The sequence below is a fragment of the Cucurbita moschata genome, unplaced genomic scaffold (assembly GCF_002738365.1).
Source record: "Cucurbita moschata cultivar Rifu unplaced genomic scaffold, Cmos_1.0 Cmo_Scf00005, whole genome shotgun sequence".
Classification (NCBI taxonomy): domain Eukaryota; kingdom Viridiplantae; phylum Streptophyta; class Magnoliopsida; order Cucurbitales; family Cucurbitaceae; genus Cucurbita; species Cucurbita moschata.
This window is the reverse complement of record NW_019268521.1, coordinates 3384354-3399461: the sequence shown is the minus strand read 5'-3', so window position 1 is coordinate 3399461 and position 15108 is coordinate 3384354. Positions and strand designations below refer to the sequence as shown.

Below are 15108 nucleotides of genomic sequence, written 5' to 3'. Positions count from 1 at the left end.
GATTAAACTTCAAACTCAAATTTTGCCAATCATCCCTTTTGAGAATTTTTTAAATAATATAATTTCTTTCATTGGTTAAGAATATTTTAAAATGTAAGGACGAAATAAATACAACTTTATCAAAAAGTTCTTTTAGCTTTAACTACGAGAGATTTGGATTTTTGACTTCTTAATCATATCAATTGAACTATGCTCGTGTTAATACCTTAAAAGATAAAATACCATAACTATTATTTACTCACATTAGAACAAACCATGCATGCATACTTCTTATCAGCTAATAAATGAATATTGTTGGCAAAATATTATCATAAAAGTGGACAAAGTTGTCTCTCTAATTTGACCCACAAAAGAAACTAAATTATCCTAAAATCTCTGAATTTTACCATTTGGATTACATATTCAGAAGAACTCTCTGTCTACAATACATTATGGAATTATATTGAGATTTGATGTAACTAAAATTACCCTATTTTTCTTCTTTAGTATATGCTTTTGTTGAATGATTACAAGAAGGTTAATTTAATTGCCTGGATTAGCAATTACAATCACGGGTTCAAAGCCACTAATTAACAATATATTGTCAAAAAGAATCAACCAACAGTAAAAAGATAATTTGGATAGACCCAACTTTTTTCTTACCCACCTCGCCTTTATAGATCTTCATGCTTCTTTTTTGGTCTGTGAGTTAAAAAAAGACTATACATTAATCATAATGAACAATTGAATCTATTAGCAATTTTGAAAAGTAAAGATGCTTTTTCTTTTTTTACTGATTTATCGTTGCTAATCTTCTAAACTTTCACTGTCAAATAAAACTAAATTTAGAGTCGTGTAGCTTATGGAGCAACTTTTTGTCTTTTCCTTTTCGGGTGTGAAATTTTGTTCTAGTTGGTAAAAAGTCAACTGCTACGATTAAGGTCCATTTATTGACATGTGAAGGAGGAAGATTGAGCTCGTGATGTTTAATTATTTCAAATTATTGAATTTACCATAATTGAGTTCGGTGGTCATTTAGATATTGTCCGCTTTGATCCATTACGTATCGTCGTCAGCCTCACGGTTTTAAGACGCATCTACTAGGGAGAAGTTTCCACACCCTTATAAGTAATATTTCATTCCCCTCTCCAACCAACGTAGGATCTCACAATCCACCCCTTAAGAGCTTAGTGTTTGGCTATGATACCATTTGTAACAGCCTAAGCCCACTACTAGCAGATATTGTCCACTTTAGCCCGTGTCAATCTCATGATTTTAGAACGTGTCTACTAGGGAGAGACTTCCACACCCTTATAAGGAATGTTTCGTTCTCCTCTCCAACCAACGTGAGATCTCACAAATTTCCACTTGTTAACCATCTATATATTTTCAACCAGTGGCGATTTACCTGTACAAGACATTCGTCCATTCAGCTATACACCACCTCTACCCTTGATAACGACATATTGCAATTCGAATAAAGCCTACAAAAGAAGGAAGGAAATAGTAATTTATGGTTAAATAACAGCAGAATGACTGAAAGAAAAACAAAAATGGTGACTGAAGATGATGCAAGATTGGAAGAGATTCTATTGACAAATAAAGAGCAATTAGTTCAGCGCCAATATAACACTACACCCGTGAATGTTCAGCTAAATAGAAACAAACAACTTTCTTGAGTGCGTGTATGTGTGTGTGTGTGGGGCGACTGTGGCGTATGTGTTCACAAGAGACCACAGTGGACAACAAAAGATAATGTTCTGAGCAGTATCCACTAACAACCCACTTTCATTTTCAGGCTCATATTTTCTTCTATTATTGAAAGTCCCAACTATTTTGCTGCAAAATCCCATTACATTCTTCCTTTCATACCGCAAAAAATGATATCAAATTTCACAGTGAACCCCACATGGTTGAAAACTTTGTCTATACTAACCCTCCCCCAAGACCTTGAAATTTTTATACTAAAAAATGTTTATAGTATCACCAACTTTCAAACATTTTTCCCACTTTTTCTTTTGCTTTCTAGATCATATGAGAAACTGAGAGGAAAGAAAAAAACTGACAGCCCACTTTAGTTTTCTAATCATTCAGGATCAAACTTCTAACTTTTGTTCATCGGGGAGAGGAACGGGTGCCAGCGAGGATGCTAGGCCTCGAAGGGAAGTGAATTGTGAGATCCCACATCGGTTATAGAGGGGAACGAAACATTCTTTATAAGGGTGTGGAAACCTCTCCCTAGTAGACGTGTTTTACAAACCTTGAGACTTAAAGAGGATAATATCTACTAACGATGGACTTGGGGTTACTGGGGATATGTACATAATCTTGGGGGAGGGAAGAGAGAGAGAGATAGAGTAGTTGTATTTCTTGAGAAAAATCAAGTACCTCTTAGTCCAGTGTCCACTTTAGGCATTATTGACCACCACCATTAGTGGTCCTCCTCTGACATTGTTCTGCTTATTCCTTTTTCCTCATTGCTACAAAAGCTTTCAAGATGGCTTGTGAAATCCATAGCAAACAAATAAGCAGCCAACGCGGGTGGCTTCTGCATTGTGCTTGGAGCTTGTTCCATCAGGAGCAAAATAAACAATGCTCTTTTTACAGAAGAGAATGTTTCCTTTCTCCATCCCTGCAAGTTCAATACTTTTTCTCCTCCTCCTTCTCACATTTCAACCAGTCAGCTCATCCCAACAGCCCTACAAAAACGAAAACTTCCATACAAGCAAGAAAGACCACAGCCAGAAGGTTTCCTCTTCTTTCATTTCATATTTTACATGTCTTGATATTTGAAAAGAAATATCAATGCAGAAAAAGAATGTATAGCTGAAATTGATTATTGGTCATAATGGTAACAGATGAGTTCCAGCCTACTGTTTGATATCACACTCCATGGGTTTCTCCTATGGGCTTCAATGGGGTTTCTTATGCCTGTTGGGATACTTGTTATCAGAATGTCTAGCAGGGAGCAATGTGGAAGAAGGCTGAAATTTTATTTTTACATTCATACAATTCTACAGGCAAGTTCATCTCTGCGCTCTTTGTTCATCACAATCTTCTCCAGCAATACTCTCAAATACTAAAATAAGTACTTTTTTTTGTTATTGTTTTCATAAAGAAGAGTGTTTTTTTTTTAACTAAACAGACAATAAATGTAGAGAGTTGCAGGAAAGCATCATTAACGCAATTAACTTTATCTTTTCATCAAACAAGCAAACAAACGATTTTTTTTTTCTATACTTTATGAGCTTAATGATGGTTCAAGGGAAACCACAAGGGTCCTGATTCTGGATATCTTATACAGCCCCCAAGTTTGTTAACACAAAAGTTGATCAAGCAGATAATTATGAATACTTGTGTCGAAAGAAAAGATACAAATCATCATATTCTAACTAATTAGAAACTCATAGCCAAATATCCATATTGTTGAAATCTAGCAGGTTTATGGATTATAATATAGGAGTTAGGTGAGGTTTAGCTCTAAAAAGTCAAAAAGGATATAAAAATATGAAGTTGAAGGATTTTGATCATCCTTCAACCACATAGATGGGGTTCACTTTGATGGATCTCATTCCAATAAAGAACTGTGATTTGTGATCACAATGCTAGTATTTTCCATTCTAAAATAAGTTAATACAGTCATTATATGATCTTCACTTGATTCTGTTCAACAGATACTCTCTGTATTACTAGTCACAGCAGGAGCAGTCATGTCTATCAAGAAATTCAACAATGCTTTCAATAATAGTCACCAAAGGATAGGGATTGGCCTATATGGGATGATCTGGTTACAGGCGTTGATTGGAATTGTAAGGCCAAAGAGGTAAAATTTCATACTTCATCAGATATAAGGCAATATATCCTGTTCTATATTCGAAACATTTCTAAGAATATGATTGGGCAGCTTATAAATGTTTGTGTTATTATACATGCGAGCCAACAATTTTTGAAGGATGAAGAGTACTGGTTGTTGTAAGAATAGGCCATCCAAGAACAGACTCAGAAAAACAATTTTTGTAACAGTTATTCAACAACCATGTTTCTACTGATCTTTTGTTAAAAGAAACGATTAGAAAAAACAAACAAAGTTTCCTTACTCCAAAATCAACTTTTGTATTGACTTCTATATGCTGAATTCTCTCTTTTCTATCTCTCTTGCAGGGGCTCTAACACAAGAAGCCTATGGTTTTTTATACATTGGATGCTGGGCACCGCAGTATCTCTCCTAGGAGTCTTCAATGTATATTCAGGATTATTTGCTTACCATGAGAAAACATCTCGAAGTATACGAATTTGGACTATAATTTTCACTGTTGAAATTTCTTTGATTTCATTCTTTTACCTATTCCAAGACAAACTGGAGTATATACAAAAGCAAGGAGTTATTTTGGGGAATGATTTGGTAACACCTACCGATCAAGTGCTCTCTCCAAATGACAAGCAAAAGGAGCTGAACACTGATCCTTGCTGAAGGAGTAAATAGATATGTCAGAAGCTTGCTTTCACTAACACGAGATTGTTGTCATTCTTCTTACTCATATCTCTCCTCTTATTGGGATTTGTATAGGGAAAGAGTGTGGTATTTTGTAAGAGATGAAATCTGGCCTTGCAGGAGATATTTTCTGATGTGGTTTTTCTGTTTTCTATCACAGATTTGAACCTAATGAATACAGAGTTTTTGAAGAATAAAGAGATGATACTGTCATCTGGTTCCTATAATTTTTCTTTTTTCTTTTTTAAAAAAAGAAAGATACTGTCATCTGATAGTCAGTTATTTTCAAAATTGTGAGATCCCACGTCGGTTGAAGAGGAGCACAAAACATTACTTGTAAGGGTGTGGAAACCTCGCTCTAACATACGCGTTTTAAAACCGTGAAGCTAACAGTGATACGTAACGAGCTAAAGCAGACAATATATGTTAGTAGTGTGCTTGAGTTGTTACAAATGGTATCCGAGCCAGTCACCGGACGGTGCGAGACACTGGTCGGAGTAGGGCTAGACCCTCTCTATAGAAGACGCGTTTTAAAACCGTGAGACTGACGGCTAATGGTGAGCTTAGGCTATTGCATTCTACTTTTCCAGAAATATAGAACTGAAGTTGAAAATTAAGATGAAAACAATGGGCAATGAATCTTCAATATCATGAGATAATCACTTCTATACATATGATGTTTGTATAAACTGTATATCATGGAAAAAGTTAGCCCTACTTTTTATAGCCAGTTATTATAGCAATTCCCAATATTAAAATAGAAGGCAAAATTATAAATGCTCCAACTGTAGCAAAAAAAACTGAATCGTTCCTTTGAGATACTTCGTTCAAGTATGATTGTCTTTTGATATTCCTCTTCTGAGAAATTGTCAAAAACTTGGCACTAACCTTCTTCAAGTTCTTACCCAACGAGATGTTAAAATCGTCATCTCTGTCTCTGAGCAACTGCGCAAGCTGATCACGGATCGTAATTTTCTGGTAACTGCCATCGCTTTCATAACCTGATAACATAAAATGTCAGTAAGTTCAAGTGAAATGATGATGATCTCTTTCAATGAAAGAAGGCTGATGCCATTCTATTTCATTCCCATTTTGTTTGCTTGTTAGAAGAGAGAATCAGCTCACTTACCATCAGTTATTTGGCTACCAGAAGAGAGTTGCTCCAAGAGATCAAGCTGTGTGCGTGCAGAAGAAGATGATCCTATACAGTTGAAAAGAAAAATAATGATAAATCTTTAATTGCTTCGTAACATCTTTAAAACAAGTAGGTTAAAATACACTTTTGACTTCTCATGCTTTAACCTTATTTCAATTTGATTCCGTTACTTCTAAAATTATCATATTTCGTCCTTATGAAATTGTTAAAATTTGATTCCTCATGAAATTTCTAAAGGCATTAGAACTAAATTTGGAAATGGAATCATGCTATGTCGAAGCATAGAAACTAGAAACGTATTTAGCCAGGAAAAACAAGATAATCTTTACTTTATTATATCTGTATAGATAAGGCACTTGAATTGGAATTGGAATTGGATCCCCTTCCACATCAAAAAAAAAGGAGTCCATAATGTCCATTCCCTTAATAATATATTCTCAAAAGAATTTAAAATCTCAATCGTTCAGATTTACGAATAGGATTCTTCCATGTAGAGGTAATTAAACTATAGGATTGATTACAGAGCTAGAATCAAACGAATCACAATTTTGAAGAAACAAATATACAGCAAGCAAAGAGACGAAACAACGACAGTAAGATAATAGAAAGAACAGCAAGAAAATACGCATCAACGAAACAAAAGCAGTGAATCAATGCATACCGGATGAAGACGAAATGAGAAGAGTCTACCCTCGGCGCCCTCAGAAACAGCCAATTTTCTCGAAGAAGATGAACAACGAGAATGAAACTTCAAAAGCGGCCATTTATTCTACAGAAGATTTGAAGAAGAAGAAGAAGAAAAGTGTGGATTTGAGCCATGGAACGCAATCACGAAATTCGAGTTCATGATTTTATTGTATTCAAGCCAAAAATCTATGGCTTCCGGTCTCCATTACACGGACTTGGAGGGGAACTTGAATTGGCGGCTATGATTTTCCCATTTTTTTCAGTTGGCTTTTCGAATTTTAGTTTACAATTTATAGCCACTTCAATTTTCATAGTTTAATGGAAAATAGCTTCGCGGCGACATAGTTCTCAAAATTAATTAATTAATTAATCAATTTAATATAGCTAAAATAAACCTATTTATAATAATATTAAAAATATATTTATTTTAAGGGCGGTTCTATAACGAATATAATCCTGTCCCTGAAGCTGTTTATTTAATTGAAAAAAATGTTCTCCACTCCTTCCCTCATTCCTTGTTTAAATAGAAAATTATATCTTCGTCCCGAACAGAGTCCTATAAGTAAAATGAACATCTCTATCATTTATATCATGAAATACGAGATTGAAAAATTTTATATTTTTATATATATAAAAATTTTCGAGTCAGCTTCTGAAAAAAAAATTAAAATATACGATTCCAAATGTATTTACTTTTAGAAATTAAAAGATTAAGACTAACTCCGAATGAATGTAATAGTCAAGAGTAAAATTAATTTGTGTAAAAAATCGAAGAAAAAATGTCAATTTAAAATATTCATCCGACGGAATTATTTATAATCTAAAGTTTAAAGTTATATTATTTAAAATCTCCAATTAATAATTATGTCATTTAAATCCTAATAAATCAATATAAACCATAGAAGGGTGTATTTAGATGTAATAATTAATATAAATTCGAAAAAAAAACTAATTCTAAATAAAATCAAGGAATAACAATAATAAATCACCAATAAATAATTTAAATTATTCCTTATAAAAATTTATAGTTAAATTAATTAACGTAAAGAGGAGGAAGGGTATTTTGGTAATTTGGAGAAAAGAGAAGAAGGGAAGGGATTTGAAAATATGACCGTTGGAGGCGTTTTGGGGTCATTATTGTATTCCATTTGAAAAGAAAAAGGAAAATATTTTAAGAACTCCACATCGAATCAGATTCAAAGTGAACGAAGCCTTTTTCCCCAAAAATACTCTCTCACACGCTCTTACCCACATTTCTTCCTTCTTCTCTTAGAGAAACCCGGCGGCGGGTTAATGGCAAGTCCCGACACGGCGGAGTCGACACCGGCGGCGGCGACGGAGGAGGAGGCTCATCCCTATGCTTTTCATGTATCTGGACCGCGCAATGTTATTTCTCCTAATTGGCGAGATCTCATTAATTCGAGTTGGTAACTTCACTCTCCTCTGTTTCCACCATTTTTTCCGGCTCTGGTTTCTTCTTCACTCCTTAAATCAAAGCTTATAATCTGATGTTCATGAACTTTCAATCATTTTGATTTCATCCTTCGAACCTAAATTTTATCGAAAATAGCAACAATTTTGATTTGATTCTTCAAGTCTAGACAGTGCAGTTGTTAGAAATGGAATTTGTATGCAAGATGTTTGTGGAGTTCTCGAGATCATTACGAATCTCAATTTTTTGAAAATTTTGGTTTGTTAATGCAGGATGAATTTGACCATGTTGAGTGTTGAAAAAAAAACTTAGGGTTTGAGTTATGAATTTGTTTGAACTGATTTAAATTCAAATAATTGAGAAAACTTATGGGTTGGGTTTTCGCGAGGTTATGTAAAACTCGATTGAATTGAACGGAATCAAATCGAATTTATTGTTAAATCTTAAAAAAAAAAAATTGTACAGTTATATATATGTTATATTTTATTTAATAAAGATTTGAATAAATGACACGAACAACCCGAACCAACCCAACTCCAAAATCTTATGGTTGAGTTGGATTGAGTTCATTATTTAATAAAGATTGTTTGAGTTTAAAAAATTAGTAACCCGAATAATTGGGTTGGGTTTAAAAAATGTCCCAACTTAACTCGAACCAACAACCCATGAACTCCTCCATGTCCCAACTTAACTCGATCCAACCCAACCCATTAACATCTCCATCCGAGACTGGCCGGAAACCATACAGTTCAATTGAAACATTTTTTTTATTAATTTTTTTAGTTCAATAACATGGTAGTAGAGAATTCGAACCTCTATCATTTTAGTCGATAGTATATGATTTAAATCAATTGAGTTATGCTCATTTTGACATTCCGACGAGGAATTTCGGTGCAGGAAGGACGGGAATTACAAAAGAACCGTGGTTGCATGTTTTATCCAAGCAGTTTACTTGCTTGAACTAGACAGACAAGAGAACAAAAGCAACAAAGAAAACGCACTGGCTCCCAAATGGTGGATCCCCTTCAAATACAAGCTAGTACAAACCTTGATAGACGAAAGAGATGGTTCCATATTCGGTGCAATACTGGAATGGGATAGATCAGCAGCCATGGCTGATCTAGTCCTCATCAGACCCAGTGGTGCACCAAGGGCTGTTTTAGCACTAAGAGGTACATTACTCAAAAGCCCGACGATCAGACGGGACATCGAGGACGACCTTCGGTTTCTCGCTTGGGAGAGCCTAAAGGGTTCGGTCCGGTTTAACGTAGCTTTGAAGGCACTAAAATCAGTGGCTGAGAGTTATGGAAGCAGCAATGTCTGTATTGCTGGGCACTCCTTGGGCGCTGGGTTTGCTCTACAAGTGGGGAAGGCCTTAGCTAAAGAAGGAATCTACGTTGAAACTCATTTGTTCAATCCACCTTCTGTTTCAGTGGCTATGAGCTTGAGGAACATAGGGGAAAAGGCTGAGTTTGCTTGGAAGAGGATCAAATCAATGCTTCCTTCAGGGAGTGAAACTACAGGGAATAGCAGCATGGAAGGGGAAAAGGCCAGTGGAGGGGGAGCTGGTTTCAAGAACTGGGTAGCAAATCTAAACAGGTTGAAGAATCCTGGGGTGGGAATTGGGAAGTGGGTCCCACATATATATGTAAATAATAGTGATTATATATGCTGTTCATATACTGAATCAGATCAAGTAGAGAAAAGCAATGAAGGGAAAGAGAATGTTAATCCTAAAAATGGGAAAGCAGCTGCAGCAGCTGCAGCAGCGAAGTTGTTTGTGATGTCTAAGGGAAAGCAGAAGTTTCTTGAAGCTCATGGATTGGAACAATGGTGGTCTGATGATTTGCAGCTTCAGCTAGCTCTTCATGATAGCAAGCTTATAAGCAGGCAGCTTAGGTCTCTGTACCCTATGTCAACAGGACAGCCAATACAGGGAAATCCTAGTAGGTGAGTGAAGTTAAGTTTCGGGGATTTTTGTGGCTAAATAACTCATTTTCGACTTCGGGATATGTCGGTATAGTTCTTCTGGTGTCAGTATGCTCACAGCCAACACAGGGGAATCCTAGTAGGTGAAGTTCAGTTTATGGAATTTTGTGGCTAAATAACTCGTTTTTTACTTTGGGATATGTCGGTATAGTTCTTTGGGTGTCGTGTCTCGTGTTTGTTGCTTCATTTGGATTGTGTTCATCGTGAATATATGAGGTTTCTCTTCGTGATTTTTTCATTTCGTATGGATGAAACATGTATTCTATAAGAAATGCAAATAAAGTTTATCATAAACAAAAATTTTACATGCTGGGCATTGATTTTAATTTTGTTTTTTTGTTCGTGTATAAGTTTAGGGGCATAATCTTTTTCAATTAACAATATGTCAGTGAGATCCCATATCCGTTGGGGAGGAGAACAAAACATTTTTTTATAAGGGTACGAAAATCTCTCCCTAATAGACACGTTTTAAAAACATTGAGGAAAGCTCGAATGGGAAAACTCAAAGAGGACAATATTTGCTAGCGGTGGGCTTGGGCTGTTACAAATGATATCAAAGCCAAACACCGGGCGTTGTGCCAGCGAGAATGCTGGGGCCTAAAAGGGGGTAGATTGTGAGATCCCACATCGATCGGAGAGGGGAACGAGTGTCAGCGAGGAAGCTAGACCCTAAAGGGAGGTGGATTGTGAGATCTCACATCAATTGGGTAGGAGAACGAAACATTCATTATAAGAGAGTGAAAACCTCTCCCTAGCATATGCGTTTTAAGAACCTTGAGGGGAAACCCGAAAGGGAAAGCTAAAAAAGGACAATACCTATTAGCGGTGGTTTGACTGTTATATATGTCGTTAGTGTTCGGATAATGGAAATGAATAAATCATATAGAAATGAGCAGCAGCCTAGGTCTCTAACCATTTGCAGTTTATGCGAAAGAAAGAAAGCAGGAGATTAGCAGCAGCCTTACCTCCATCCCCATGTTTCTAGCTGTTCTCTGCCAAGTATATACTAAGCGTCCATTCCTTGCGTATGAAACCAAAAACGATCAGAAAGCTATAAACATAAGAATCGAAGATATTCCAATCATTTAAACGAGACAAAAGGGTGTTTTAACTTTGAACTTTACCGCTTAAAAGTGGGCACAAGGATCATCTTGCTTGGAATGTTACGATCCACTGATATAAGCAAGAACAAAACAGAGAATAGAAGAAGAAGAAAACAGGGAATATTTCTTCAGGAACCTCAAGTTTGTATATTTCTGCTCTTAATCGTGTCTCCCAAATTCTACACATCATATTGACTAAAGCAGCAGCTACACTAGTCTAGAACATGAAGGTATGACTAACATGAGAAAAATTTCTACTAGAATTCAAAGGAAATAGATATTTCCACTCCATTACCATCACTGGTTAGCTAACTTTAACAAATCCTGTTCTTCAAGAGCTGTTCTCCAATAAATGAGATGAAGCTGTCCGAGAGATAAAGGAGATGAAGATGGAACTGGCTTACCCAGAAAGTAACACATATGTACAGTCTTTGCTAGAGATGGAAACAGGCATGATTTGTCAGCGTTGGGCATTGAAATAACGATCCGGGCATTGAAATAACAATCCGGGCATTGATATGATGATGTTATCAACAGCCATGAATGGAACTGGTTTTGAAGTTGCAAGCTACTAGGCCTTGAGAATCGATTGATGAACAGAACATGAACTGATTCCTGCAGAGATAGGAGCAAAAGAACAATTCACCATTGATATCCAAAAGGAATAAAGCTAAAACAAACATTTTAAGCAAAAGAAAATGCAGATAGAGCAAACAAACATGGAAGTTAGGCAAGTGAAAGCAAACAGAAGAACTCGAGGAAGAAAAACTATATAAAGTGAACTCAGAAAGCCAATAGATAAACAAAAATGAAAAAAAAATGTGAGATCCTACATCGGTTGGGGAGGAGAACGAAACATTCTTTATAAGGGTATAGAAACCTCTCCCTAGTAGATGCGTTTTAAAAACCTTGAGGGGAAGCCCGAAAGGGAAAGCCCAAAGAGGATTAAACTAGTAGTGGGCTTAGGTTGTTACAAAAGGTATCAGAGCCGTGGGCGATGTGCCAGCGAGGAGGTTGAGCCCGAAGGGGGGTGGACACGAGATGGTGTGCCAGCAAGGACGTTAGGCCCCAAAGGGAGGTAGATTTGGGGTCCCAAATCGATTGGAGAAGGGAACGAATGCCAGCGAGGAAGCTGGACCCCAAAGGGGGGTGGATTGTGAGATCCCACATCAATTGGGGAGGAGAACGAAACATTCTTTATAAGGGTGTGGAAATCTCTCCTTAGTAGACGTGGTTTAAAAACCTTGAGGGGAAGCCCTAAAGGAAAAGCCCAAAGAGGACAATATCGGCTAGCGGTGGGAAAATATATGAAGTGAAGAGAAAGGGGTGCATGTGTATTAGGTGCAGAGCTGAAAAGTTGGGATGGTTATGCTTGTGCAACATCAGAAACTGAATGAAGACAGTGCCAAAACTACATGAAACATATGCAACATAGAGTTGAAAAGATCCAACACAATTATCTTCAAGATTCTAGGAAATATACACTCGAGGCTCCAATTGACTCGTAAACCAATGTAATCTTGGTCGATGGTTCCCGCTGCCATCAGACATGGACACAAGTTCGATATCTTCAAGATTTTGAATTCTGCCCTTACCCACCTTCACTCAATAGGAAAAATAACGACACACACCTACGTCTTTATTTCCCTCTTTCCAAAGGCAATAATACTATAAAAAGTATTGGACCAAAATCAGTAAGCTTCATCCATATTGATTGCAAAGCAGGTACTTGTTGAGGTAAAAAAAACAAGAACCAGTTAACGCATATATGAATATGAAAGAGATCGACTTACAGTTGGTTGACTGTTGACCGACTTGTCCAGGTTCCGTAAGACTTAATTCAACGTCGTGACTAGCTGTCCAACCGGGCTCGTAAGCTTCAAGAAAACCCATTTTTGCTTTATTAGGTAGATCATGAGGATGAACAAACGGCACGCCAGGAGGCCATCCAATCTCCATTCTTGTGCTGGCACAAGGGCTATCTAATGTGTGAATGTGATTCTCACAGTCCTTTAGATTACAGAACCTCAATTTGATACCCTTCTTATCTGCAATTTCCTGTACTCTCTCCTTCAGAACTCTCTGTGCCTCGAGCCGTAATCTCTTAGAAGGGGGTAGAGGTTTGGTACTTGAATTATTCTTTCTCCTCCTCATTTTTAGGGATCCTGTACCAGCATTTCATCGATCCAATAGCCTGTTAATTGAAAGCTTCTCACTAAGGGGGCTACTAACACTAAGCAATTACTAAACAAGAAACATTGCCCAACAAGTGAATAAAGACGAAAAGAACAAATAAAAACTCAAGTAAGCAATATATATTGAAACATGAATCATTTTCTCACACACCCTTTCACTTGTAAATAAATTAGATACGTTATTCAAGCACTTGAACCCGCTTGGATCACATTTAGACAAATCGAAGTGGGACGAAGGGCAATGACACGAAATGCACGACAAGATGGCAATGCATTTATCAAATTCAAAATGGATTCAACTGTGGAAACGCTCCGACTGGGTGGATATGTAAATACTATTCGTCAGCACGATAATAAAAAAATTATAAAAATAAGATTTGACCTACCATCTTGGGATGTAGAGAAACTGAAATTCTGGAAATTTGGGCGGTTAAAGAGTTGGTCAGTTGAGGGTGATCTCTGCATAAAGTCGTCCACCGGTACTGGGAGCTGGAACTGAACGTCTACCCCATGGCCAGCTGCTCTCATTTCTGAACAACTGAGGCTAGTCATGGATTTAGGCATGAGTTTGAACGACAAGGAACACCGTCCATACATACTACCTTGAATATTATTCACATCTGTTCTGAGCAAAGCAGGATTCACATACCCTGCAGTTGCTTGATAGAGTGCAAGTCCAGGATAAACTATAGCATCTTGAGGGCCAAGATCTCCATCCACAAGAATCCACCTACCATTGAAATCCTTTATTAGTAAACCTGCCTTATCTGACTTGACCAGAGTAATAAGACTTTTATCGATTTGATGCTCATGGTCCGACGTATACATAGCCAACTGACTATCCTCTTGGGGAGTTAATTTATGGTGATGCTCTCCATGAAATGAGGGCCTCCCATAACAGCACGCGGATAACACAGAAGACGATATCTCCCTACTTCTAAGAGGAACATTATCGAGTATTTCTGTGAAAGGAGAGCTACGCAAGTTTAGATAGAAGCTGATGGCATCCAAAATAATTCGAGATGCCTTTCCATAGAGTGCAAATATGTCGGCCAAACCTGCAGGTGGTAACTCCATTCCATTGCTGGGCTCAACTGGAGTCAATCCAGGCCTATAATCATACGTTTCTTGCCACATCTGAGAATCTACATAGTAACCAGAAGTTCTGCACCACTCCCGCGAATCATTATTTTGCATCAACTCAGCAGATGGACATGCAGCTCTCTGGTGGAAGTAGAGGCGAGCAGAATCTAAACCAGACCTTAAAAGAGCCCCATCACAAGCAGGGAATTGGATGATGGCAGCAGAGTATTGAGCTAGTGAATGTGACAGAGTTGAGACGGATAATTTGAAAGTTTCAGAAGGAACGCCTTCAGATGGAGCGATATCGGTAAGCTTCACACGACCCAATGATGGCAGGCCATTGCCTGCCATGAAATGAAATGCTTTCAACGGCCAAACACCTCAATTCAAGAAACTCTGCTCATTCTATACACAAGAACAAGCGAAAAAGCCCAATCAGTGACAGCAAAGATAAATACCGATTCATGGAAGTATGTATAACAATCACAGTGGAGTTAAGTATTTGAAAGTCAATTAAGTATGCCAAAAGAACAATCAATATTCTTAACATACATGGTTTTTCGCATTCACAACTCAAACAAATTTCTACTCAGGCTTCCTTTCAACAACCATTAACGACTGAAACTTTTGCAGAATTAGCATGAGGTAAATAACAGTATAATCCCCAAGTCACACAGGCAGAAGAGAACCGATTGTAAAATGTAAAACCAAGCAGAACCCATCAATTAGAGAAACATCCGAAGGTCGGGTTTGGATCAAATTCAAAGCCCTAAATCCATGGTCAAACATTGACGCCAAAAACCGAGTAACTAGTAAACGAACCTGAATATGACGAGTATTCCTTAGTCGCCGGAGCAAGTCACTTGCCCGGTGTTCCTGACAGCAGCTGAGCGACAGATCAAAATCAAGCTGAAAAAGTTCGAAAAAATGACATACTTTATAGGGCATAGAAGGAGATTTGCGCCAAAGAAAAAAAAAAAAAAAAAAAAAAA

The 15108-nt window shown here is 37.2% G+C and overlaps 4 protein-coding genes and 1 long non-coding RNA gene across 7 annotated transcripts in view; 2 read left to right on the top strand and 3 right to left on the bottom strand.

The window, feature by feature from the left end:
- Nucleotides 1-501: 501 nt before the first annotated feature.
- LOC111443393 lies at nt 502-2529 on the bottom strand. The gene is made up of 3 exons (XR_002710490.1): nt 2368-2529; nt 1388-1463; nt 502-681 (listed from the first exon to the last, which is right to left on the bottom strand). It is a non-coding gene; the product is annotated as an uncharacterized LOC111443393 (long non-coding RNA).
- LOC111443391 (cytochrome b561 domain-containing protein At4g18260-like) lies at nt 2493-4709 on the top strand. Its single transcript, XM_023081191.1, has 4 exons — nt 2493-2727; nt 2838-2999; nt 3654-3802; nt 4141-4709. The coding sequence occupies exons 1-4, from the start codon at nt 2572-2574 to the stop codon at nt 4448-4450; spliced, it is 777 nt and encodes a 258-aa protein (XP_022936959.1). The 5' UTR covers nt 2493-2571; the 3' UTR covers nt 4451-4709.
- Nucleotides 4710-4859: 150 nt separating this feature from the next.
- LOC111442908 lies at nt 4860-6391 on the bottom strand. The gene is made up of 4 exons (XM_023080468.1): nt 6377-6391; nt 6289-6313; nt 5601-5672; nt 4860-5472 (listed from the first exon to the last, which is right to left on the bottom strand). Exons 1-4 carry the CDS (start codon nt 6389-6391, stop codon nt 5186-5188), a joined length of 399 nt encoding a protein of 132 aa, XP_022936236.1. The 3' UTR covers nt 4860-5185.
- Nucleotides 6392-7509: 1118 nt separating this feature from the next.
- LOC111443389 (GDSL esterase/lipase At4g10955) lies at nt 7510-9971 on the top strand. Of its 2 annotated transcripts, none has more exons than XM_023081188.1 (3): nt 7510-7741; nt 8644-9689; nt 9830-9971. In XM_023081188.1, the coding sequence occupies exons 1-3, from the start codon at nt 7608-7610 to the stop codon at nt 9940-9942; spliced, it is 1293 nt and encodes a 430-aa protein (XP_022936956.1). In that variant the 5' UTR covers nt 7510-7607; the 3' UTR covers nt 9943-9971. The 2 variants fall into 2 exon arrangements, with proteins under 2 accessions (XP_022936956.1, XP_022936957.1); XM_023081189.1 differs by having other exon boundaries at nt 8644-9696; nt 9819-9922.
- A 971-nt stretch (nt 9972-10942) lies between these two features.
- LOC111443386 overlaps nt 10943-15108 on the bottom strand; it is a 4901-nt gene continuing 735 nt past the window's right edge. The window contains exons 2-5 of one of the 2 annotated variants that reach the window (XM_023081182.1): nt 14939-15025; nt 13420-14521; nt 12632-13003; nt 10943-11453 (exon numbers count right to left, since the gene is read on the bottom strand). In XM_023081182.1, coding sequence (XP_022936950.1) covers nt 11452-11453; nt 12632-13003; nt 13420-14467 — 1422 coding nt within the window. In that variant the 5' untranslated portion in view covers nt 14468-14521; nt 14939-15025 and the 3' untranslated portion in view covers nt 10943-11451. The remainder of the gene's footprint in view (nt 11454-12631; nt 13004-13419; nt 14522-14938; nt 15026-15108) is intronic. The other variant, XM_023081183.1, reaches the window with a different exon arrangement.